Source organism: Podarcis cretensis, assembly GCF_951804945.1.
Source record: "Podarcis cretensis genome assembly, chromosome: 1".
Classification (NCBI taxonomy): Eukaryota; Metazoa; Chordata; class Lepidosauria; order Squamata; family Lacertidae; genus Podarcis; species Podarcis cretensis.
In genome coordinates this window covers 135,618,023-135,644,139 of record NC_137170.1, presented here as the reverse complement: position 1 = coordinate 135,644,139, position 26,117 = coordinate 135,618,023, and the positions used below count along the sequence as shown (strand labels likewise).

Genomic DNA, 26,117 nt, shown 5'->3' with positions numbered 1-26,117 from the left:
TGCCATTATCTTTAGGTAACTTGCTTTTTGATGTCTTGAAGTTGGCAGAGAGTGGGGACATGTATTTTGGGCCCTAACAAATATTTGTTCAAATCAGTTGTACCAACTGCAGCTTCATATCCCTGAAACTCTGTTGCATTTCCCATAAACACATTCATTGCAGTGATCCCATGACAGAGCCTGGAGACAGATCTCTGTGAATTAAGTAATTGCCCCTGTATAACCTCTTTTTTCCTTACCTTTGCTTACTGGCAGAAATAGTAGACTGATTTGGATATACCAAGCTTAATTTTCAAAACAAGCCTTAGGCTTGTGAGCTCTCTCTTCCTCCAGCACAGCCACGCAGAGCTCAGAAAATTTTGTCTCTGTTTTAGTTTAGTCACCGCTTGCCATGACAACCTGTAGTTCATTTTAACTATGGTTGGTAGAAACAAGCCAACTTCAAACCATAGTTTATGAACTTCTTTTGTTTTCACTGACTGTGGTTAATCTGAAATGGAAGGGGAAGGAGGAACATGTCATCTTGAGGCTTGCCAAGGTTCACTGTGTTAAACTATGGTTTAAAGTTACATCCAAACATGGCCAATGTCTCTCTTGGTATACATACGTAGCACAGGAAAAATATGGATACTGTTGGCCATGGAAGTCTTCCATCTTCCACCCTCATTCTCATTATTACAATACAAAAGAGTAAACTATTCCCACCCCCTTTCAAAAGTGATCAAAAATTAGTCTGAGACCAGTTTTTTATTGTTCTAATGTGCTAAGTAGTATTACAGAATATCTGAGGGCTATTGCACAGGGGTGATTGTAGTAAGTCTTTATACCATTCTTTTTTCTACCAATTATTGGCATGCAATTCCAGTGAGCTTTTAAAACCCCAGAATTCTTTCCTGCCTTGGATCAAAATTCCAGTTGGAAAATAATGTCCACATTTCCCTGACGCTGCCAGCCTTTGCTGTCCCCCAAAGCCCTCTGTGCCAGATCCCAGTCCACCAGGCACTATCCCTGCTTCCCATTATGCAGAAGGGGCTTTCCCTGGGTGGGCAGGGGGTGGAGAGGCACAATGCTAGCTTTCTGGCAGCAGGGTCACTGCTGCTTACTTGGAGGAGGTGGGAGGGAGGGAGGGAAAGTGCAGAGGTTGGCACAGGTTGGGTGCACTGGCAAATGGACTCCAGTGGTGGACCCACCCTGCGCTGACCTCCCAGCCACTGTCCTTCTCCCTCCCTTGGCAAGCAGCAGGAACCCCGCTGCCAGGAAACCAGTGTTGTGACCCCCACCCGACCCTTCTCCAGTGATTTGTTTTCTGCCATTACTTGCTTGTCATTGCTTACTTGTCAGGTGGCGGTTGGCAGCCGCTTTCCCCCTCATTTCCTCCCTCTGCCCTACTGATTAGTCAAATGCCAAGGCAGAATTCCCAGGTGATTGTGGTAGAGGTAGTTTTCCCAAGGATTCTTGCAGCCTAAGCAACCTGGTGATGGAAGCAGAGGCAGTGTGGGAGGAAAACACAGCTCCTGTTCCCACTGTCACTTCATAGGCATGTAAAGGGGAGAAGCAGGTCTTTGGGTCCTTGGTTTTTTTAAAAAACTGACAGCAGGTTCGCAAGGCACTTCCTAAGTCTTCAGATAAACTCAGGAAAATGGTTCAAATGTTTCACTTTTTTCTGTAAGAAGCATGCAAATAATTTCAAGGACTGACATTTTAAATCAGTACAAAAAAATCTACCCATTACTAGTGTAGTGTGATAATTTTCAGCATTGTGCTAACGTAGCATGTGGGGTGGACTTCTCTATAGCTCTAGTTATTTGCTGATTCAGCCAGTGTTACAATAAGGCAAGTGGAATAACTTCAATTCCCACAAATGCAGCCAACAAAATCAACAGTCAAACTGCCACTGTATTCTTCAGTGACCTATTCAGGAGCTGCTACCATTGGATCAACAGGTTTTGAGTATGACTTATAATCATTGGGAAAGGATGACACATGAACGCATTGGGGTGTTTGCTCGTCCTGCTTAGGTAAGGGAATCCCATATCTAGAGAATATTCCTTTGGAAGAAGTTTCTGTAGCAAGAAACAGCCATAAGTTTACGAGGAATAAAATTATATATTCAGCGTACCATATATTCAACAAGAGCAAGCTGATCTGTTGGAATGAGCTTTCCCCCCCTTCCTCCTGCCCCAGTTTGTTGGGTTTATGGGTTCATAAGGTCTGTACTCCTGCCAATTATGCCAAAGCGGGGTATATGACTATAGAACAAGACTCCCCTCTCCTGGCCTGTGGCCTCTAGAAAATCATAAATCCATGTGTTTTTTTTAAAGATGTGAAAATCGGTGCTGCTGCTGATATAATATTTCTAGTGGATTCTTCTTGGAGCATTGGAAAGGAGCATTTCCAACTTGTTCGGGAGTTTCTGTATGATGTTGTAAAACAATTAGATGTGGGTGGAAACGATTTTCGGTTTGGTCTGGTCCAGTTCAGCGGAAACCCACACACAGAATTCCAGTTAAACACATACCATACTGTACAAGATGTCCTCTCCCATATTTCACACATGCCTTATATGGGGGGAGGAACCAAGACCGGAGAAGGATTAGAGTTTCTAATTCGGAACCATCTTTCTAAAGCTGCTGGAAGCAGGGTGAGCGATGGCACCCCCCAGGTTATTATAGTGTTAACGGATGGACGATCCCAAGATGATGTGGCTCTGCCGTCATCCGTTCTTAAATCCGCCGATGTAAACATGTTTGCCATTGGAGTGCAGGACGCAGTGGAAGGGGAATTAAAGGAAATAGCAAGCGAACCCCTTGATATGCACTTGTTCAACCTAGCGAACTTTACTGCTCTCCACGGCATTGTGGGAGACTTAGTTGCAAGTATTCGCTCATCTATGACTCCAGAAATGGCTGGAGCAAAAGGAGTGATTAAAGACATCACAGGTAACGCTGTTCTGCTGCGATATTGCAATACTTGTACTCAAGGGAGGTGTTGCAATTGGTGCTCTTCCCATCATTTTAGACATTTGGATGTGTGGACCAAGGGCCTTTCCCGGCAACAGCAACCACAGGAATCAAATTAAAAAGATGGGAGGAAGAAATAACAAAATAGTGAAGTTCTGCTGCAGATCTCCCTGCATGCACCCTGCGCGAGGGATTCCGTGCTTGAGTGCTATGCTCAGGGAGTGCCTAACCTCTAATAAATGTATACAGTTATGAGTTATAGAAAGTATTTTAAAATTTTACAGAGTGTCATGTAGATGGGTGGAATGTTGCTTATCTCACTACAGCAAGTGATAAGTAACTCAAGGGAGTGCTGGAAAAAATTCTCAGCACACTGGGGGGCTGTGTTAGCGCAAGATGCCTGGTCCCTCTTCGTTTCAGCTGCTGAGTAACAAAAGCCAGAATTGTCTGGAAAGGCCCTAAGTTGCACATCTGAGGGGTTAAAAACAAAGGCTGCTCAATTGGGCATATTTTTTGCTATAGGCTCTAAAGCAGAATCACATACAAATGAAGTCCAAAGTGCTTCCTTATCCTGTGGTCATTAGTAAAGTACATTTAAATGTGACATAGAAGATTGTTATCGTAATTTTGTGAGGGAGGCTACTGCAGCCGAGATAATGGTGTGTTCAAGAACACCTGAATCACAGTGAATGAAGATCTGTCAAGACTCTTATCAGCACACCTTAGCTTACATTTACTGCAGATACAGAACTAGAACTAAATGAATGTTGCTTGCGAAACTTAAGCTCCCCTCGCCACTCCATAGCTGTCAACGTTTCCCTTTTTTTAAGGGAAATTCCCTTATTCCGAATAGGATTCCTCGCAAGAAAAGGGAAAAGTTGACAGCTGTGCTCCACTGATGTGCCTTCCTAGAGCTACACTTTATGTGAAAAAAGTATCTATGTGCCCAAGGGCTTTCCCAAGATCAGGTGGCCTCCTTCCTGTTCTCAGGTAATATACGGGCTTGAAATGCTGGGCAAAGAGCTCCCTTGTGGTTTTCTTATTTGCAATAGTTTACCCAGGAAGTGGGCCTTGGCAATGGCAGTGAGAGCATGTCGCTGGTCAAGCCCAGTTTCCTTGATGGCCACCTGGAGATTCCCCTTTACCTGTTAATCTTTCCAGGTGCTGTGGCAGCTGCCATCTACCTCTGCCCCCTCCCCATGTCCTTTTCTCCCATCCCTTTTGTAGGACCCCTCCCCTACTGCTCACTACGAGAGGTAGGGGAGGGGCTGTATAAAAGGGATGGGAGAAAAGCACACCTGGCAAGTCTAATCAAGGAAACTCCTATGATGAAAGAGAGAGAAATGGAAGTCAGGCAAAGTGGAAGATTTCCTCTTACTTCATATCTTCCTGTTCCTCATTAAATGGAAGGAAACGGGAGCAAAATGATTTTTTAAAGGGAATCCTGAATGTGAAAAACTATTGAGTTTAATTGATAGAACGATTCTCTCGCATTGTGGACTTCTCAGACCTTTGTTTTTATACCCTGGGATGCATGAAAGGAGAAATGGATGTTTTGAATGTTGCAGGTTGACAGCAATATGCAGGTTATAACACTCATCTTGTCCTGTCTGATTAACTCCATTATGTGCTCCATCATCTGCCATTGCATTGCTGCATGATACACAGGCAAACAGATGTTTCTCTCATTTTTGTGCAAATCTCATGGGGCAATATTCAGATTCATTGAGGTCACTGATGAGCTGGCCATTTAGATATCAGAATGAATTTTTAATGTTTTTAAGTAAAATTTTTAAAAGCATATCAGAAACCTATGGTAACCTTTGTTGCCAGGAACAACTTCCATCACTGGCTTTAAAGGAATTGGAACTGATTCCCAGATTTTGATGTAAAGAATCACCATGCAAAAAAGGTCAATTCAGGGCAATATATCTTCATAACGTCCTTTAGAGAACATGAGCATGCAGGAGGCAGAGAGATGTGAAACACGTATTGTAGGATCTTCCCTTTACCTCTAAGGGTTTAGGATAGTACACATTCATCTCTGGGCCTCTTTGAGAGCCTTCTGCCAGAGTTTAATCTGTTTTGGAACCAATATGGTGGGATCCTCTTATCTGAGCAGAAGCTCTGATTTAGCCCTCACATCACCACAAGATTCTTGGTTCATCTTTATGCAGTGATATATATGAGTTCATGGTCTGGCAGAGCCCAGCGTGGAGAGCTGGCTTGTGAAATATATATTGCAAATGGTATATGAGTTAAACAGTGCTTAAAGGTAACTGTGCACAAGGGTTATTCCAGTTATTCACAGAATGTATATAACTATATACAGTATTATTCAAAAATATTACTATAGTTGCCGGCATCCAAAAGTAATGTTCCTTTTCTAGAAATGGACATATAATTGGCTTAATAAGCTTATATACAGTATATCAAGGCATAACATGATATTTAATCAATTACAAATACTTTTTTACCTGAGATAGAATGTTAAACCCAACAGGTGCTTTTTACAGCCTCCACATATTAAATGTCATGATGATATGTTCCCAAAGTTGTATTAAAGGACAGATTTTGGTCATGCTGGAAATGAATTACTTGACCAGTTCAGAGTTCACTTTTGTTGTTGTCCTGATACATATTTTACTGCATCATGGTTAATGACTAAGTCACTGCTTCCTTTCTAAGCCAACAATCCTTTGCTTAGTTGTGTAACAAAGCATGCTTTAATTTGCCCTCCACCACCAGCCTAATCCTTCATTGTGTACTTCAGTATAATGGTATTTCAGTGGTGACAAATTATCCAGCTGTTATGTATACTTCCTCCCTATTTCTTCAAGATCAGCAGTATTTCGGTTTATGGGACCTTCAGGTCATGTAGTAAATACCAGCACACTAGGTTTTTGTGGCCGACAAAGAGTGTGATACTTAAAATGGCAAAACAGAAAACTTTAAGCATTCCAGAATGTTCAGTATATTTATTCATCACAGGTGTATCCTGTCCCTTCCTCAGGGGGCTGAGGGCTAGAGTTATGGAAGATCAAGTTACAAATGAGGTTGTTCAGGATCAGCTATCGTGACTTGCTTAAAGTTTTGGGCCAAAATCTCAGTGGTCTGAGTCCATCGTTCTCTCCACTGGTAGCATAAACTGTGAGATAGTCACTGTAAAAGAGCAAATGCTGGCCAAATTTGATCTAAATATGCTTTAAAGATAATGTAATACCAGAGTTTGGTGGCTTTTCCTCTAATCATCTTGATGAATTTATATATTCATGAAATACTGTAGTATTCTTGTGTCATCAGTTCAGCCCCAGTTTTGGCCATTTTATAGTGATGCACTAAATTTTGCTGTGAGCAGAGGACGCTTGCCTATTGTGTGAAGCTAAATATGATCCACATTCAGCTGCTTGTGGATAAAAGAACCAGAACAGTCGCTGTTCCAGATCAACAGTTTTACAAGAAAACTCCACATATGGAGACTGACGTGTTAAGGGTCATTTGTTAAGACACAGTGATTTTGGTCAGAATCCCAAACGCTTAGATTAGTTTAGGGCAGTGCAGATTATAGCAAGCCATGGGTGACTTCACCTGACTAATGACTATGGTAATTAATCTGTGATAATTAATGGTAATTATGGTAATTAATCTGTGATCCAGTGCCAGCTTACCTCCCACTGAGATGTTCCACGTAATTATACATTTCTTATATCCAAAACAGCTGATCATTCAGGAAGAATTCTCATATATAAGGTTGGATAATTGTGTTATGACTGGCTTCATCACCTTGTTTTAACATGATTCTGCATTACTTGATTGAATATCCAGTAGACATATGGTACGTGAAGAATAAAAGCAGAAATGTCTTCATTAGAAATGCAATTTTGAACAATATTCCTATAAATCATGTCTACAAGCATATTTATATAGGTTTTCTTTCTACTCCTTAGAGGAAAAAAAGGGATATAAATAAATAAAATAAATAAATAATTTTAGTGTTTATATCATTAGTAAACATGTAGACATACCTTAAATATAAAGAACAAATATATGGTCAATATACTGTGATACTTATTTGACCTTTGAAAACATTGCCTTATATCCTGGTCAATTCTTGATTGGAATTGTTAAACGCATTTGAACATTTTTTTTAAATATACACAATTCCCTTCATTCCAGGATTTCTCTAAGCTCTAAAGTTGTTTTATAATTTATCATTAGATTAACATTTTAACCATTTTACTTGTACTTTAAGGTTTGTAGCCTGTAAAGTTTTCCCTCTTATTGCAAGGATTTCTGCCTACAGAAGGGGACTTATTTGCTCTCTCGTCTCCCTGGTTATTTGTTGGCCAAATGCGCCTGGAAGCACAGCCTGAGAAGGTGCTGTGCATGGGCCAGGTCACAGAAGATAGCAACTATAAAGGCCACATGCCTTAAGCATGAGGGTGATGTTGTATAGCACAACCTCATGTTTCAGTGTGCACAAAGAGGTGGGAGTCATCTGCCCACAAATGCAAAAATAATAAACTATACAATATGTCACTCCCCAACCCTCAAGTAGACCTATGTGAAAATTCTTTCAGGTACAATGTTCTTATGCAATTAATAGATATGATCTGGTCATTCATATTCAATCAGAATGCAGAACTAGCAGGCAATTTGATCTTGGCCACCTTGTGTTTTGTTCCTCCATATTCGTGTTTCTTGCTGGTTTCCGAAGAAACATGTCAGAACAACTTGCATGGAATCACTTTGTTTAATGCTTTCACCTGTTGCATTTCTCTCTCTTTTTTTTTTAAGCACAAGAATCTGCTGACATTATTTTCCTTATTGACGGATCAAACAACATCGGCGCTGGCGCTATCGCAGCCATTCGTGATTTCCTTGCAAATTTTATTGAAAAACTCACAGTTGGAGATGAGCACATACGCATTGGGGTAGTGACGTATAGTGATCAACCCAGAACTGCATTCTTCTTGAACAGCTACACCCAAAAAGCTGACATTTTAAATGCAGTGAAGGCGCTTAGCCTGCCGGGTGGCGAGGAAGCGAATATCGGGGAAGCTCTTGAGCATGTGGTGCAAAACCACTTCACCCGGTCAGGAGGCAGCAGGATAGAGGAGGGTGTCCCCCAGATCTTAGTGCTGATAAGCGGCAGTGAGTCTAGCGATGACCTTAGAGAGGGGATTTTGGCCATAAAGAAAGCGAGTATATTTTCATTTAGCATTGGGGTCGAGAATGCTGACAATGTAGAGCTTCAGCAAATTGCTACTGATGGAAGCTTCGTGTATACTGCCCTGGACACAAGTAACCTTGGCGAACTTCAAGATCTCTTACTGCCAAACATTGTTGGAGTGGCCCAGAGGCTCATTTTGTTAGATGGCCCAACCATGCTTACAGAAGGTATGTATTTTTTTTTATTTTAATGAACCATTGTATTGCATTCAGTTATTTATACTCATTTATGGGAGCTTATAAACAGCCCTCTTAATTGCCTGAGCAGTCAGAGTGCATCAGGGCTTTACATAGGCTCCTGTAGCAAATTCATATAGGATTTTGAAAATATATATCTACATACAGTGGTACCTCAGGTTATGAACTTAACTCGTCCCGGAAGTTCGTTCTCAACCAAAACCATTCTTAACCTGAGGTGCGCTTTCGCTAATGGTGCCTCCTGCTGCTGCCGTGCCACCGGTGCGCAATTTTCATTCTCAACCTGGGGCAAAGTTCTCAACCCGAGGTACTACTTCCGGGTTGGCGGAGTTTGTAAAACGAAGTGTTTGAAACCCAAAGCGTTTGTAACCCGAGGTACCACTGTATATAAAATGCACAAGTGCAGATGGAACAATTGCCGCTGTGGTCAAGTGTGGCTGGGGGATGGGAAAGAGGCAAGATCTCTGAGCCCCACTGCTGACCTACAAGATCTTTGGCACTGGAGAACAGAATCCTTATGGTGCCCCTTCCATGGTAAAACTTGGGTGCATGATGGAAATAACCAACACTGTGCAGTTTTAATGGCACCCTCAGGCCTTACTTTTTAATGTTATTGATTGCTAAAGGGATATTCAAATGAAGTTTACTCTATTTGTAAGAATTAGAAATTCTGCATGGTGGGTGGTGCTGTTGCTTTACTTTAATAATCTCAGTGTCTGAGTCAAACGCTGGGGGGTGGAGACACTCCTTCAGGTCTACTGGGCCGAGGCCATTTAGGGCTTTAAAGGTCAGACCAACACTTTGAATTGTGCTCAGAAACGTACTGGGAGCCAATGTAGGTCTCTCAGGACTGGTGTTATATGGTCTCAGTGGCCACTCTCAGTCACCAGTCTAGCTGCCGCATTCTGGATTAATTGTAGTTTCCGGGTAACCTTCAAAGGTAGCCCCACATAGAGCGCATGGTAGTAGTCCAAGCGGGAGATAACCAGAGCATGTACCACTCTAGCGAGACAGTCCACGGGCAGGTAGGGTCTCAGTCTGCATACCAGATGGAGCTGCCCTGGACACAGAATTGACCTGTGAGTCCAACTGTAAGTCCAAAATGACTCCCAGGCTGTGCACCTGCTCCTTCAGGGGCACAGTTGCTCCATTCAGGACCAGGGAGTCTCCCATGCCCACCCACCCCGTCCCTCCAAAACAGTACTTCTGTCTTGTCAGGATTCAACCTCAATCTGTTAGCCACCATCCATCCTCCAACTGCCTCAAGACAGTCACACTGCCTTCACTGGTTCTGATTTAAAAGAGAGGTAGAGTTGGGTATGATCCAAAGAGGGTCTCTGCACATGGCTCAAAGGCAAAGGGTAGGCTATGACAAGCCAACCACTCTACACCATATACAGTAGAATAATTAATAGAATAATGAATACTTTGTTGCATAGTAGCTCTTTTAGATGTCCCCAGACCTTGTCTTACGAATAATAATAATAATAATAATAATAATAATAATAATTTATTATTTATACCCCGCCCATCTGGCTGGGCCTCACCAGCCACTCTGGGCGGCTTACATAAAAACCAAAAATACAGTAAAATATCACACGTTAAAAACTTCCCTGAACAGGGCTGCCTTAAGATGTCTTCTGAATGTCAGGTAGTTGTTTATCACTTTGACATCTGCTGGAAGGGCGTTCCACAGGGCGGGCGCCACTACCGAGAAGGCCCTCTGCCTGGTTCCCTGTAGCTTTGCTTCTCGCAATGATGGAACCGCCAGAAGGCCCTCGGCGCTGGACCTCAGCGTCCGGGCAGAATGATGGGGGTGGAGACGCTCCTTCAGGTATACTGGACCGAGGCCGTTTAGGGCTTTAAAGGTCAGCACCAACACTTTGAATTGTGCTCGGAAACATACTACGAAGTATTCCTTCCTCATGAAAAATGAATCTTCAGGTGTTTTTCCTAAAATACACATAACCTCACTTTCCTCCAACCCAAGAGCTATCAGTTGTCCCAAGTGCCCAATGACATCTACTGGGGGCAGGCAATTTTGTTGTTCGTGTCTCTGCCCCGGCATTCCTTCCCATCTCACAACCACAAAGTGTTCTTGACAACAGGGTGGCGCAAGTGTTGCTCCTCCTACACCCCCTGCCAAGAAGCGCCAGGCAGACCCTTTCACTGCACTTCTTTCAGCACCTGCCAAAAACAATTTTGTTAAAGCAAGCCTGCTCAGAGCTGGATAGCTCAGCTGGTTAGAGCCTGGTGCTGATAATTCCTGCACTGCAGCGGGTTAGGCTGCATGATCTTCAGGGTCCCTTCCAACAATGCAGACATATTTTACTTATTTTTACTTATTGAATTTATATAATGTGTACATATATTTTAATCTGTCGTTTTTGTTTGTAATGTGTATTTTTAGTCTGTTAATTCTGGAGATGGGAAGGTCTGGGAAAAAAACTGGGAAAATTGGAAAAAAACAGTTTTTTTCCTGGGTTTTTTCCTAAGCCATTTTCCCCCAGAAAAATTGTAAAAAAATCAAAACCCAATTTGATATAGTTTGAATATTCCACACGCTTCCTTGCCCATCCCCCCCCCCAAAAAAGACGGCTTTGGAATTTTTTTTTAAAAAAAAACCTGGGTCCCCCCCATTTTTTCCAGTTTTTTTCCAGGCTTTCCCATCTCTAGATTCCTTAAAAGTGTGGAACAAACATTATGTGGCACTTAGAAAAGTGTCAGTTCTGCAAATCAAAGTGGTCAAGCATATTTGAGATGAGATTTCAGTTGAAAAAAAATGCTGGTTTTGTATATTGATGGACTAGATTATTGTAATTCAAGGATCAATTCATCAGAACTTTCTAGAATAAGTTTTTTAAAGCATAGTTTAGTATAATTTACAATGCATTTGCAACGTAGAGATAATTTCAGATACAAATTGGAATTACAAATTTACCCCCAAAGAATAATTAATCTATTCTGCTTCCGTATAGAATATGATTGAGTCTTTTAGCGAAATTATATAAACCATCAGGCCAAAGCAGAAGAAGCTAGTAATATGCAGTGGAAGTTAAAATCCATAGTTCCATCAGGTGTGGAAAGTCTGCAGGTGTTGAATGAGCTGAAGCTGATTTTTTTAAAAAGGAAAGAAAAAGATCTCCAGTAACAAACTCTGGGCATCCAGAGAAAGATATGGACTGCTAGTACCGTACTCTAGCAACATCCCTTCTGTCTTGTCTGGATTCGGTTTAATCCAGTTTAATTCCTCTGCCTGCCTGAGATTGGACAATGGAAACAAGAGGTAGAGATCAGTGTTGTCTACATGTTGATTGGACTTCAGCCCAGAGTTCCATGATAAGTGGCAAGGAGGAACTTGGGTAGACCATCATGCTGAGATAGCCGCCTTCAGACTCAAGATTTCTTTGTATACGGCACAATTTGTTTTCACACATTTAGGGAACATGCATAGATCCTTCCTAGGCTTTTAAACTGAAAAGTAAACTGACAGAAAGATTATGGTCTCTTTCTCACAAAGATGGTAAACCTAAAGATGGCCCACTTTGGGCTGCAGGTGAGGATTCACATGGCAGAACTTTCCTGCATATACATGGAACATGGGATTCTAACATGATCAGTGTAGAGCATATTCTTTCCATGCAGAAGGTCCCAGATTAAACAACAAAGTAAGCCTAGGAAGGATGCCTGTTTGAAACCATTGCTGTATAGATACTAACTGTATAAGGCATCTTTTTAAGGTTTTGCAGGAATGTGTTTTTCTATTTTGCTGTGTCAAGGAAATTGTTCCTTTGCAAGAATGCCTGAAAACTGAATTTTCTACCTCACAGAAAACTAGTATTACTAAAACAGTGCAAAGGCGCAAATGATTTTCCACTACTTTGGTCCTCTAAGCACACTGGTTATAATCCTGCAAGCTCTTCTATGTGGAACATAGGCTTATATTGCAGTCTTTCTCTGTGTCTGCAGTGAACACTAGTCATAGGACTAATCACCTGAAATTCACAGGTATAATATGTGTTTGCTGTAGATTCACAGTGCAAGTTGCCATTAGGTGCCCTGTAATGGTATTTAATCGGTCCCTGCTCCTACCAACCTAGAAGTTCGAAAGCATGTCAAAGTGCAAGTAGATTAACAAGTACCATTCCAGCGGGGAGGTAAATGGCGTTTCCATGTGATGCTCTTGTTTCGGTGTTCCATTGCACCAGAAGCAGCTTGGTCATGCTGGCCACATGACCCAGAAAAAACTGTCTGCGGACAAACGCCGGCTCCCTCAGCCAGTAAAGCACAACCCCAGAGTCGTTCGCAACTGGGCTTAACTGTCAGACGTCCTTTACCTTTTAATGGTATTTACATACTGTTGGTATTTAATGGTATTTACACAATGTTGTTAGTGAAGACCCTGAGCAAACTTTAAATCCTGAATTGTCACTTGATATTACAACCTTGATCATATCACAGTGAGTACTTCTTCCCTGCTCTAATTAATATTACATTAGGCATAGTGTCACATAACTTGCTAAAACTGTATTTTGAGCTCCTTGTGAACTAGCAGTTTTCTGCTAGTTACCAGTCATTTTCCAGGAATTTGGATTGAAAGCCTTTGTGATAATAAAACTATGGAGGGAAAATAGAGCTGACCCATATGTGGGTAATTAATAAAAGAATCAGCTGAGCACTTAGATTCAAAACATGGGGCTTTACATCTCTCCAGTGGGAGAGAGCCCCCAGCAGCATTAAAAACAGAATAAAGCAGCGGTATAGCATGGAATATAGGTTGTTAAACCCTTTTGCATATCCCATTTAGTGTCAGGCTTCAGAGAAACGCCCCCCCCCCCCCCGGCTGTGATTCAGCAGAACAAAGAAATTAGAGTCCCTTACCTGTTTAAGAGTGTTTAATGATCAGAGCAAAAGAACAACGCAGCCATTCTCTGAATAAAGGTGCTTCACTCCTACTCCCCCTCCCCAAGTTATCTTCATCACTTCCCCCTTCTTGCAACCTGATCTCACAACCACTGAGCCTTCTGCATAGCAACCTTATCAGCTCTCCTTGCCCTTGGAGATAAAGGCTGAACACTTTCTAGTGAAGGGGAGTCCGTTATCTCTCTCTCTTCCTGTTCTGCTTCTCCTAGCTGTTCCCCACTCAGCTCTGCCCAGCTGTTGTTTTCTGAACTATGTCCCTCTGCAAACCAGTTCTCTAAATCTATGCTGCTCCACTGTTCCTGGGCAGCTTCAGGATCCTGGTCAGGAGCGGGAAGAGGGGAAGGTTCCCACCATTCCTCATCAGAGCTGTAATCCTCAGGCTGGTCTCTGACATTTAGTCTGCTTTAAAGCTCTCCCCCCCCCCACCCCCACCCCCGCAATGAATGGACCATGCACTCTTAAGTAAATTTAAGATGTTTTGCTTACTAAATCCAAAGGTCTAGTTCATACATTATTCCATGCAGCAGCAAGGAGAACACTCTTCTGGGCAAAATACGGCATATAGTTTCAAACACGTAGTCTGAACTTGGAGCAAGTTTAGTCATGTCCGTCTTGGTCAGTTATATAGCGAGAAATGAAGTGAGAGAAAGGCAGAGAAGAACCTTCACTTCCTCCGTCACAGAGAAGAGGGGTTGTGACTTATCTTTGTCTAGGAACAGAACTCTCTGGTCTTATACAGTACACTTTTTTTTCTTCCCCAAACATTTTGACCCTTGAACTGGTCTAAAGTGAATTATGGTGAATTTCAAGCCTGAATTCAAGCTACCCTGCCCTGTTGTCCACAGCTCCAGAATTACTACTGACTTAATTAGACTTTGATTAATTATGTCTTTTTGTATATTGTATGGTACTGAACCCCACCCACCCACCCGTAGTATACCCCCCCCATACTAGCTTTCTCCCTATTGAGTGCTGAGTTAATTTTGCTTTGTAGGAGTAGTAAAGTCTTTACCACATTCGTTTTAGGAGACAGATTAATTCCATTTAAAAAATAAGAAGCATGGACATGGAAAGATCAAAGAAATAACTTTTATTTATTTTATTTTTTAAAAAAGTTTCCTGGACTGGATTCTGGCCCTTCTAGTCACTTTCCTATTATAGAATCCAATTGCCCAGTTGAGCCGCGTTAGCAAATCCAGGAGGGAAGAAGTGGTTCAGATGAGCACATGGAAGTTCTGGCTATGAAGCAAATGTGGTGCCAATGGGCTCATGTCCTCATCTCCCTGGTGCTGGGGGGTGGGGGTGGGATCAGGGCTGGTAAAGAAGAAGATGGAGGAGGGCCCGGGAGGGAGCTTGGGGATGGGGCAGTTTACTGGGCCGATGTGTCGAGGCTGGAGGTATATAAATGGAAGTGGTGGTCCATCCTGAGAAGAGCAGGGCTGGGTAGTGAGACTGATATCTTTAGATGGTTGGCAAAGGCAACATAGGTGGTAGATTGTTGGGAGAAGACAGGTTTGTGGGAAGGAAAGGCAGCTCCGTAGCAAAAAGGGAGGAGACCTGCTCCAGAGGCTTATTGCCTTCATGTCTTACCTGCAAGCTTCCTAAAGGCATCAGATTGGCCTCTGCTGGGAACAGGGTGCAGGACTAGTGACCCCCCATTGATCTGACACAACAGAGCTCTTCTTACCATCCTTATTTCACAGTGCAGAGCCCTGAAGTAACTGTGTGACTATTGCAGAGGGATCTTCTGCAGCACTATTAAAACCTTGTGTAAAAATGATCATTTGGATTTAGTACATTTGAATTACAATACAGTTCAGTATAACTCAGCATAAACAAATGTGGGCGTGGGGGTGGGGACGACGACAATAAAGAAAGACACCTTTTGTAAGATGTAGCCCCTAGAAGGTATGTAGTGATAAGGAATTGATTGAACGAGTTAAGTAAGTAATGCTACTGATTATATGTTTGTATATTGTTGCTTGCAGTTGTTGAAGTCAATAGGAGGGACATAGTCTTCCTGATAGATGGCACAGCAGCCTTGGGAGCTGCCCCGTTTAATACAATTCGTGATTTTGTGGCCAAAATCATCCAGAAACTGGAAATTGGACCGGACCTTGTTCAAGTTGCAGTGGCACAATATGCAGAAACTGTAAGACCCGAGTTCTATTTCAATAGCTTCCAGAACAGAAAAGATGTCCTTGCAAGTGTCCGGAAAATAAGGCCAATGGGTGGTGCTGTACTCAACACAGGCTCAGCACTGAGGTATGTGAAAGACAACTTATTCACCAGCGCTGCTGGAAGCAGGATCAATGAAGGCATACCATCAATGCTGGTCCTTATTACTGGTGGAAAGTCCCAAGATGATGTTGCCGAACCAGCACAGGAAGTGAAAAGGAATCGCATATTCATCCTGGCTGTTGGGTCCCGAAAAGCAGATCGTGCAGAACTAGAACGAATTGCCTACGAACCATCCCTAGTATTCAGTCCTTCTGAGTTCCGCACACCTATCCTGGTAAATACTCTCAATGATATTTTGTCACCCCTGAAGACACTGTCCGGATGGATTGAAGTAACACCAAGTGGAAGAGGTAAACACTGTTCTTGTTAAGTTCTAAAATGTATTTGACCTTTGTAAATAATACTGTTTTAAAAGCAGCCTCCCCACCCCGGTTATTCATCCTTAGCAACGCTAATGATAATTTATGATGGGTTTATTCGTCACTTTAGATTTCTCCAGGGTAGGGTCTGTTTGGCAGGCTCGTTTGCTGCAACCAACTCTTGAAACAGGCCTTCTGTCTATCTCTTCTGTCACTTGCATCTCTAGGGAGCTGGTAGAATGCTAAATGCACCCAGGACATGAAAGACTGCACTTATGGGATATAAATCTTTTGCAGTGAACACTTTTAAGAATCCTGAGCAGTGATGAAGATGGCAAAACTAATGCAGAACAATAGTGTTAGTTTTCTAAGGAGCTTTTATAATAATCCTGATTTTTTTCCTAATACGTAGCTCAGTTATTCTAGATTTGCTAAATTTTAAAGCATTATCCTAAATTAAGATGAATATCACGGGAATATCTGTCACTTAACAAGCTTTTTCAAAATGTATGTCTCTTACTAATACAGTCTTGCATGATGCATATAAACAGTGGCATTTTTATTTTAAAATATAAATTAAAAATGTTCTAAATGTTCTTATACTTCAATATGTGTGTATATATATATATATATATTCTCTCTGTCTCCCTCCCTTTGTCTTTCCTCTCCCTCCCCACCCCCTGTTTCATTCCCTGCAGGTATTAGCATATGGGCATAAATTACAATTATCCCTTTCTAATCTTACAATTAGGCTTTCAAACTATTGCCATATTTACACATTTAATAGCTGTGTGGGGTGGAGAACCTCTGACCTCAGGGCCAAATTTGGACTGCTAAGCTTCCAAATTTGGCCCACAAGGCTGTTCCCCCTAAACCAGTGGTTCCCAATTAGCTAAGTTCTGTAGACCCCTTGTTTTTCAAAAAGCCAAGCCATGGACTCATTACTTTGGAAAATACTGATATCTCTTTGTTAGTTTTCCAAATCTTTACTACAGTCATAGACCAGCATAAGCTAAAAGCACCTCCATTAATAAATAAAACATGCTAGATGGGCAATAAGGCAACTGCAGAAGTAGAGGGTGCACATGCTCATTCTCTCAGTTGCAGTAGTTTTTGTTATGTGAATGGTGCCATGGATCCCCTGGGTGGGTTATGTGGACCCCTGGGGTCTGTGGGCTACCAGTTAGGAACCACTGTCCTAAACCAGGCACATCTGGTGTTATATCTGATGTCAGGTGTGAGTTAGATGAAGACACGGCTGCAGAAAGCAGGGCTGAAGTGGACCAGCGCAGTCAGACATGGACATTGTCAGGGCTGGGCACAGGACGCAAGGGGTGGGGTCTCGCGAGAGTGTCCCTGCTCTAGTCATGTGGGGGAATTGAATTCCTTCTACATATGGATCAATCCATTCCTGCTTTTTCAGGTGCTCCATAGACTCATTTGGGGAGGGAACAGAAAGGACCCAATCCATCCCAGGAGGGGATTTAGCAGGTGCCCTGGTGCTTCAACAGAGACATCTGTGGGCCTGTGCACATGTGCTGACACATTTATGACAAGTATAAAAGCCTCTAGGATCTGGCCTTGGTCCAAAGACATTGTCAAGTGAGTGCTGAGGATCAGGCTGTTTTGGATACTTAAAATTGTTCTGAGCTTTCAGATCCAGTTTAAAAATCCATTTACACTGAAGTTCACTGGCAATTTTAAACATGAAAGAGTCCCTGCTTGCATCACCTGTAGACAGAAAACCTAAAATGTAGTTCGGTGTGCTTTGAACCATGTGGGGAGGGGGGGCATCATGACACTTCACTCGTTTCTTCCTTCCATCTCTTCATGGCTGTCCTGTTTCTCTTCTCTCTCACAAGGTGAACATGTGTGTACAGCAAATGTTGTATGCACACATGACAAATTCTGGTATGTTTTTCTGTGATTTCTTACATTATTTTCTGTGCTCTACTGCAGTTCTGTTAAAAAAAAGGGATATCATCTTTCTTTTGGATGGATCAGCCAACGTTGGAAATGCCAACTTCCCATTGGTCCGTGACTTTGTTGTGAGCCTAGTTGGCTCCCTTGATGTTGGAATTGATGATATACGAATCGGCCTAGTGCAATTTAGTGAGAATCCGAAAACAGAATTCTTTTTAAACACTTTTCTAACCAAGGCAGAGGTACTCGATCATCTAAAGCAATTGAGACTCCTTGGGGGATCAATACTGAATACTGGTGCTGCACTAGACTTTGTCCGTGAAAATCATTTCACCGAAGCCGGTGGGAGCAGGATAGATGAAAGCATTCCTCAGGTTCTAGTCTACCTTGCGGCAGGGCGATCTGTTGATTCATTCGAACAGGCTGCCCATTCTTTAGCTCGTGCAGGAGTGCTGACCTTCTGCGTTGGTGTTAAAGATGCTGATTTGACAGAACTTCAGCGGATTGCATACAATCCACAAATGGTATTTCTTAAGGATGAATTCAGTTCTCTGGCAAACGTGCCACAGGAAATGTTTGGTCAAATAACAACATATTATGTTGAAGATTCAGCAGGTAATTTGTTCCTTTCTTCATTCAAAATGGATTTAAGAATGATTTTGTTTTATCTTGCAGGTATGTTTCAAAAGGCATGAAACATTTTGCCACAGCTGTGTCTTAGAGGCACTGCACACATTGTGAAATTCATGTAGGGAACCTGTTTCCATGCATGTAACGAGCATCACGGTTGAAGGCTGCCACATGTGACTGCCGCAGCATCCCTAACATGTTCCTTCCATGTTTGAATTTTCTGAAGAAGCCCTTAGGGCTGTTTCACACATTCTAGATCTATGCGCAGGGTATAAATAGAAATGTGTTTGGCTGATGCGAACCCAAGTGCACTGTTTTGCATAATGATTGCACGTGCACTTATTTTACCATTTGGACATATCTTGAGAAGCTACAGTTGACAAAATAGATACATGAGGAGTGCTCAGTTTTTTCTTTCTATAGCTTTACTTTACTTTTATTTTTTAAAACAAACTATCTCGCTCCTCCTCGCTCTATAATACATGTGAAAAGAAGTGCGTAGCATTTATAACAGTGTCTGAGGGTGCAGCTTCTGTTGTTGTTTTTTATAATAATTTTTTAATGATTTTCCAATTTTACAACAAAATAACATACACACATCAACAAACAAAAACATACAAACAAGTATAATTTCATATCCTCATTTTCGTAAACTTTCTTCCTAAGACTTCCCCATACCTCACCCTCACTGCATCCCTGTTTTACAGTTTTTCAGCAACCCTTTAGTCCAATTAAATTTATAACTTATTATTTCTCAATTTCATCTTAATTCATCAAGCAGTTTCAGCTGTAATTCTGCATCTTCCTTTCCCTTGACATCTTAGCACTCCTCAATTTTATAACAGTTCTTAAGATAAGCTTTAAATTTCTTCCAATCTTCCTCCACCGTCTCTTTCTCTTGGTCACGGATTCTGCCGGTCATTTCTGCCAATCCCGTAAAGTCAATCACTTTCGTCTGCCATTCTTCCAGTGTAGGTAGTTCTTGTGTCTTCCAATACTTTGCTAGAAGAATCCTTGCTGCTGTAGTGGCGTACATAAAAAAAGTCTTATCCTTCCTTGACACCAATTGGCCGACCATGCCCAAAAGAAATGCCTCTGGTTTCTTATGAAAAGTACATTTAAGTACCTTCTTAATTTCATTATAGATCATTTCCCAAAAGGCTTTAATCTTTGGGCAGGTCCACCAAAGGTGAAAGAAGGTACCTTCAGTTTCCAGCATTTGTTATTGGGCAAATGGTAGATCTTCGCAAGCTTGACTGGGGTCATGTACCACCTATAAATCATTTTCATAATATTTTCTCTTAAGGCATTACATGCCGTAAATTTAATACCGGTGGTCCATAGCTGTTCCCAGTCAGCAAACATAATGTCATGACCAATGTCCTGTGCCCATTTAATCATGGCTGATTTAACTGTCTCATCTATTGTATTCCACCTCCACAAATTATACATTCTTGATAAATTCTTAGTATTGGGTTCTAGCAATTCTGTTTCTAGTTTCGATTTCTCCACCTGGAAACCAATTTTCCTGTCTTGTTTAAAGGTCTCCAATATTTGATAATAATGGAGCCAATCTCGTACCTTGGGCTTTAATTTCTCAAAACTCTGTAGTTTAAATTCGCCACTTTCTTGCTCTAAAATTTCATAATATTTTGGCCATTTAGATTCCATATTAAGTTTCTTCACCTCCTTAGCCTCCATTGGTGATATCCACCTAGGAGTTTTATTTTCCAGCAAATCCTTATATCGAATCCAAACATTATGTAATGCTTTCCTTACAATATGGTTTTTAAAGCCTTTGTGAACTTTAACCTTATCATACCATATATATGCATGCCAACCAAATCTATTGTCGAATCCTTCTAAATCCAGAATGTCTGTATTCTCAAGAAGTAGCCAATCTTTCAACCAGCAGAAAGCTGCCGATTCATAGTACAGTCTTAAATCCGGCAGGGCAAACCCCCCTCTTTCTTTTATATCAGTTAATATCTTAAATTTTATTCTGGGCTTTTTGCCCTGCCAGACAAATTTAGATATATCTTTCTGCCACTTCTTGAAACAGTCTAATTTATCCACAATTTGTAATGTCTGAAACAAAAATAACATTCTAGGCAATATATTCATTTTAATAACAGCAATTCGACCTAACAAGGAAAGCTTCAAATTCTAGATCCTTCTTTACCTCTGTCCAACATTTATCATAATTATCTTTAAATAAATTCACATTTTTGGATGTCACATTGATCCCTAAATATTTCACTTTCTTAGCCACCATTAATCCAGTTTCACTTTGGAACCTCTCTCTTTCAACATTTGTTAAATTTTTTTCCAAGACTTTAGTTTTTTGTTTATTCAGCTTAAATCCTGCTACCTGACCAAAAACTTGAATTAGTTCTAAAACTCTTTTTGTACTAGTATCTGGCTCTTGTAAAGTCAGTACTAAATCATCTGCAAATGCCTTCAATTTATATTGTTTAGCTCCGACCTGAACTCCTTTTACCAGCTGGTCCCCCCTAATCATGTTCAACAAAACCTCCAGGACTGATATAAAAAGTAGTGGGGATATTGGGCACCCCTGTCGTGTCCCTTTTTCTATGGATAGTTCATCAGTAATCACATTATTTACAATTAACTTTGCCTTTTGTTCAGAATATATTTGAGGGTGCAGCTTCTGTGCTCTTCGCCCTCATTCCCTCCACTTTCTTTGTTCCGAAGGGGTGGGGAAGATTAACCGTCTGTGCACACAATAAAATAGAAGCCCGATAAACACACAGAAAGTGACTTGCTGTCTCCCAGGCAGAATCCTAGAGTAGTAAAGCTCTCCAGAGGCCTTTAGTCCTATGCGCTGCCGATGTAGGAGATCCACTGCTGGGTGGCCCTCCTCCCCTCTACAGTGGTGCCTCGCAAGACGAAATTAATCCGTTCCGTGAGGCTCTTTGTCTAGCGGTTTTTTCGTCTTGCGAAGCAAGCCCATTGACAGCTTAGCGGATTAGCGCTATTAGCGGTTTAGCGGCTTTTAGCGATCAGCTGTTAAGCGGCTTATCAGCAGATCAGCTGATAAGCGGCTTAGGGCTTAGGAAAGGGGGGGGAAGGGGAAAAAACCCGCAGGAACTCACAAGACATTTTCGTCTTGCGAAGCAAGCCCATAGGGAAATTCGTTTTGCGAAGCGCCTCCAAAACGCAAAACCCTTTCGTCTAGCGGGTTTTCCGTCTTGCGAGGCGTTCGTCTTGCGGGGCACCACTGTATTTCAAAAATGCCTAGCAAAGGGGAGACTACCACCTTCCGGGGCAGTCCATTTCATTTCAAGCAGCTCGTACCATCAGAAAGTGCCACAATCTTCACTTCGCTGGTTATCAGGCCAGCAGCCACTGCCTGAGCCTGTGCCGATAGCCCTGCTCCTCCTCCTTCCTTTTATCCAGCCCCTTAAGGGATGTATGAGGTGCCTGCCACTGGATGGTGGGCTGTGGCCGCCTGAGCCTGTGGGGATAGCCCCATGTGCCCTCCAACTAGAATAGGACAAGGTAGGCAGCTACCTGAACATGCTCCTTCCTTCCCTCCCCAACTTTGTAAGAAGTAAGCCCCAGCCTGGGGCAAAGGAAGCACTCTGGCTGGCAGGCAGCAGTGGCAGCCTAAGCAACAGTACTTGGTTCAAGAACTCCTTGCCAGAAAAAAGCACTGGCTATGATAGGAGGAGGCACACTTCTGTACCATCCGTCTTCTTCAGAGCCTTAAAGACAGAAGCCTCGGATATATTGTAGTACTCCAATAATTTGGCAAGCCACTCTATCTTTGTTGGTACAGTACCACTTTTCCAATTTTTGGAAAATTGGAAGGATCTCAAAAGAGAAGGCAGACAGGGACTGGAAGGTGTTTAAAAGATACTTGTAAAACTATATCAAAAAATCAGAACTCCTATTAGAATAAACAAGTTTCATTTCAAATATTGGAATACTAAATAAGATGAATAACAATGTGTAATAGAAAAAGAAATATGTGTGTGAAAGAAAGTAATAGAAGTAGAAAGAAATTGCAATTGAATAGATTGGAAGTCTAACACAAAGGGTGAGGGGTGGTGGATGGTGATGGGATTTATCTGTGGGATTGAGTGTAGGTATGTTGTAGGTATGTTGTATGTATGTAGGTATGTTGTATGAAATGTATGTTTGCATGTGTATTAATGTTGAATTATTTTAACAATAAAAAGTTATAATAATAATAAAAATTAAAAAAAAGACAGAAGCCTCATGTCTCTACGATGTGATGCTCTCCCTGTGTTGATGACAGAAAGCTGCAAGTACTAAGGTCTGCTTTAGGCATTTCAAAGAAGCTGGAATCATTTCCACTTCCACTTCCTCATTTTTAGGTTCACTGATTGCACATCTCAACAATATAGTCCTCACGATGCATAATACATTAAAAGTACCAATAATTCACTCTCCTGGAAGTTCTAGAGTAATTTCCAGTGATTCCACAATTTGGGGTTTTTAAGGAAAGGTGCTATAGAAAGGCCCAGAGCCTGAATTCTTCCTCTTACATAATCAAGATCGCTCTGATTTATTATCTCCTAGTTTGCAAAATAAATCTGCAATATCTTTTTGTGTATTAAACATTTTCATTTCTCTTAATTCCAGAAGACAAGTTTGATATCTTGTTCTTGATTGATGGCTCAGCCAACCTTATGGGTCAGTTTGTTGCTGTTCGGGACTTTTTGCACCGGTTTATTTCTGACCTGGATGTGGGTCCTGATGCCATACGTGTAGCTGTGGCACAGTTTAGTGATAACGTGCAACTTGAGTTCAACTTTGAAGATATCCCAAACAAGCAAGACATCCTTCAGAAAGTGAAAAGAATGAAGATAAAAACAGGGAGGTTGCTCAACATTGGTGCTGCGTTAGATTACGCCACGAAGGAAATATTTGTGAAGAGTGCTGGAAGCAGGATTGAGGAAGGAGTGCCACAACTACTTATGCTCCTTGCTGCTGGGAGATCAAGCGATAGTGTGGATGTCCCTGCTGATGCTCTGAAACAAATTGGAATTATTCCCTTTGCTATCAAATCCAGGACTGCAGATCGTGGTGAATTAGAAAAGATAGCTTCCGACCCTCAATTTGTGCTAGTTGCTGACTCCCTTTCCAGAATTGGAGACCTACAACCTCAAATAGGCAGACTGCTGAAAGTCATTCTGTCTCAGCCATCAGGTATTCATTTCTGCAGTTTTCGTCTTTTTCTTTGAAGCATGCACAGTCCAACGGGTTACACAAGAAGCTGTAAATAAGAAATTGCTGGCTAGCTGCAATTTGCTCAAAGCATTTAGGAGAGTCTGTTTACTTTGAAAAAGTCTCAAATAGATAATTCTTGATGCATATAAAGTGCAGGGAGTGTTGTGCTTCCTCTTTGCATGTGGGAGACCTCATTCACATCTTTTCCCAGATACAAATGTCATTGAGTGTGCAGCTATAAGGTGCTTCCCATATATAATGAAGTGCAGTAGTGATACTAACAGGCTTTGAGTTGGGGGAAGTTTGAAAACAGACTCCCCAGTTTGGAAATCCAGGCTCTGTCATGAGCCCAGCACCAATCTGTATGATAGATTATATCAGAAAGAACACAAGGCAACTGTTATATTTTACCTGTCAGCATAGTTGTCTCTTGCTTTTTCATGACTGCTTGCTATAGGTAAAGCATTCACCCTGGAAAAAGCTCCTTTCTCTCATTATTAAATGCTGCTTCTCCATCCTATAGCTGCTTATTTCCTTGCAGTACAGTATAGCATAGGGACACGGGTGGCGCTATGGGTTAAACCACAGAGCCTAGGACTTGCTGATCAGAAGGTCGGCGGTTCGAATCCCCGTTGCTTGGTCCCTGCTCCTGCCAACCTAGCAGTTAGAAAGCACGTCAAAGTGCAAGTAGATAAATAGGTATCGCTCCGGCGGGAAGGTAAACAGCATTTCCGTGCACTGCTCTGGTTCGCCAGAAGTGGCTTAGTCATGCTGGTCACATGACCCGGAAGCTGTATGCCAGCTCTCTCAGCCAATAAAGCGAGATGAGCACCGCAACCCCAGAGTTGGCCACGACTGGACCTAATGGTCAGGGGTCCCTTTACCTTTTTACAGTTTAGCATAGCCATTTTCAGCCTGATGTGTGGGAAGGTAAAGCCAGTGGAAACGAGGGGTAATTTAAGTAGGGGCCCATCCACACGTCCTTTTGTGCCGTATATCTAGGGACAGATCTGGGCTCTCCAGGTCCATGAGCATTGTTTTTTCTTTTCTTTTCTTGCACTTTTATCTGGGAAACCTGCATTTTACAGCTGAAACATAGCAAACAGCAATTGGGTTTTCCACAGATGGTCGTTCATTCTGATTCAGTGGTTAAAACATGGGTTTTCTTATGGAAAGTGCCAGGACAAAACAAAAACAAAAACCCCATTTCGACACAGACCTGGAAAGCCCAGAGCTGTGTCTCGAAAGCCTGTAGCAAAGGTATGTGTAGATGAGCCCTTGAGTGTAGAAGAGAGAACTTTCAAGTATTTGCTACTGAGATGACGATGGGAGCAGGAAACAGAGAGAAAATGAAACTTCACAGTGCACAGGAGTCTCTTGGTTTCTGAAGGCTCCCCTGAAGCATTTCAAATCAAGAGTCTCTTCTTTGGGCTCAATCACACCATCTCCTTCTTCAGGAAAACTGAACAGGCACTCTGACTTTCACTGGCTCTCACCAGTAAAGCTACTTAAGCTGGTAATCTTTTTAACCAATTCCTGTGCCTATTTGAGGTTTCACTTCTCTTCATTCCCTGTGCTGGTGCCTTCCCTCATTTCTCCCCCCTCCCCTCAGTTTTCTTTTCACCCTGGGAGCAAAAGCATGCAAAATTTAATAGGCAAATGGGAGCTTACCCTTTTTTCTTTATGTGACAATTGATTGTATTCCTTTTTTCCCCCCTCATAACCCCCACATTTCTTCAACAGCTGAGGAATCTCTGAAGAAGGATGTTGTGTTTCTGATAGACGGTTCGGATGGCATGCGAAGCATTTTCCCAGAGGTGAAGTCCTTTGTGCAAGGTTTGGTCGACTCTTTGGACATTGGTCCCGACAAAGTTCAGGTGGCCGTGGCCCAGTACAGCAGCCGTGTGCAGCCGGAGTTTCTTCTGAATCGCTACCAAGACAAGGCCGAAGTGATCAGGGCCATCCAGAGAGTGTCTGCCATGGGAGGCCCTGCCCCTTATACAGGGGCTGCCCTTAACTACCTGAGGAGCAATGTATTCACCAGCCAGGCTGGAAGCAGGTTGTCTGAAGGGGTCCCACAGATATTGTTCCTGCTGACTGCGGAAAAGTCAAGCGATGATGTCACAAGGCCTGCCTTGGATCTCAAGACGAGGGGTGCAGTGCCGTTTGGCATTGGGATTCAAAATGCAGATGCCACTGAGATGCAGACAATTTCTTTCGATCCTCAGTTTGTGTACCTTGTCCCAGGTGTCGCTCAGCTGGGCTCCTTAAGACAAATACTTTCACAAACGGTGGCTGAGTTGACCGGGCCAAAAATAACCGCTTTGGCCACAGCGCTTCCTAGCCCAGGTGAAAAGAAACTTCTTAACTATTGAACCTGTGTTATAATTATGCTCCGACTACACACAAACACATTGAGGTCATGAAGCAG

The 26,117-nt window shown here is 42.2% G+C and overlaps 1 protein-coding gene and 1 long non-coding RNA gene across 13 annotated transcripts in view; one reads left to right on the top strand and one right to left on the bottom strand.

The window, feature by feature from the left end:
- Nucleotides 1–13,731, bottom strand: LOC307220654. Its single transcript, XR_013841021.1, has 3 exons — nt 13,272–13,731; nt 6,629–6,760; nt 1–1,471 (listed from the first exon to the last, which is right to left on the bottom strand). It is a non-coding gene; the product is annotated as an uncharacterized lncRNA (long non-coding RNA).
- The window catches only part of COL6A3 (collagen type VI alpha 3 chain), a 109,059-nt gene that overhangs the window by 23,689 nt on the left and 59,253 nt on the right, over nt 1–26,117 (top strand). For 10 of the 12 annotated variants that reach the window (XM_079974942.1, XM_079974950.1, XM_079974952.1 and 7 more), the window contains exons 3-7: nt 2,322–2,939; nt 7,758–8,360; nt 15,302–15,913; nt 23,102–23,665; nt 25,430–26,035. In XM_079974942.1, coding sequence (XP_079831068.1) covers nt 2,322–2,939; nt 7,758–8,360; nt 15,302–15,913; nt 23,102–23,665; nt 25,430–26,035 — 3,003 coding nt within the window. The remainder of the gene's footprint in view (nt 1–2,321; nt 2,940–7,757; nt 8,361–15,301; nt 15,914–23,101; nt 23,666–25,429; nt 26,036–26,117) is intronic. The other 2 variants (XM_079974943.1, XM_079974944.1) reach the window with 2 other exon arrangements.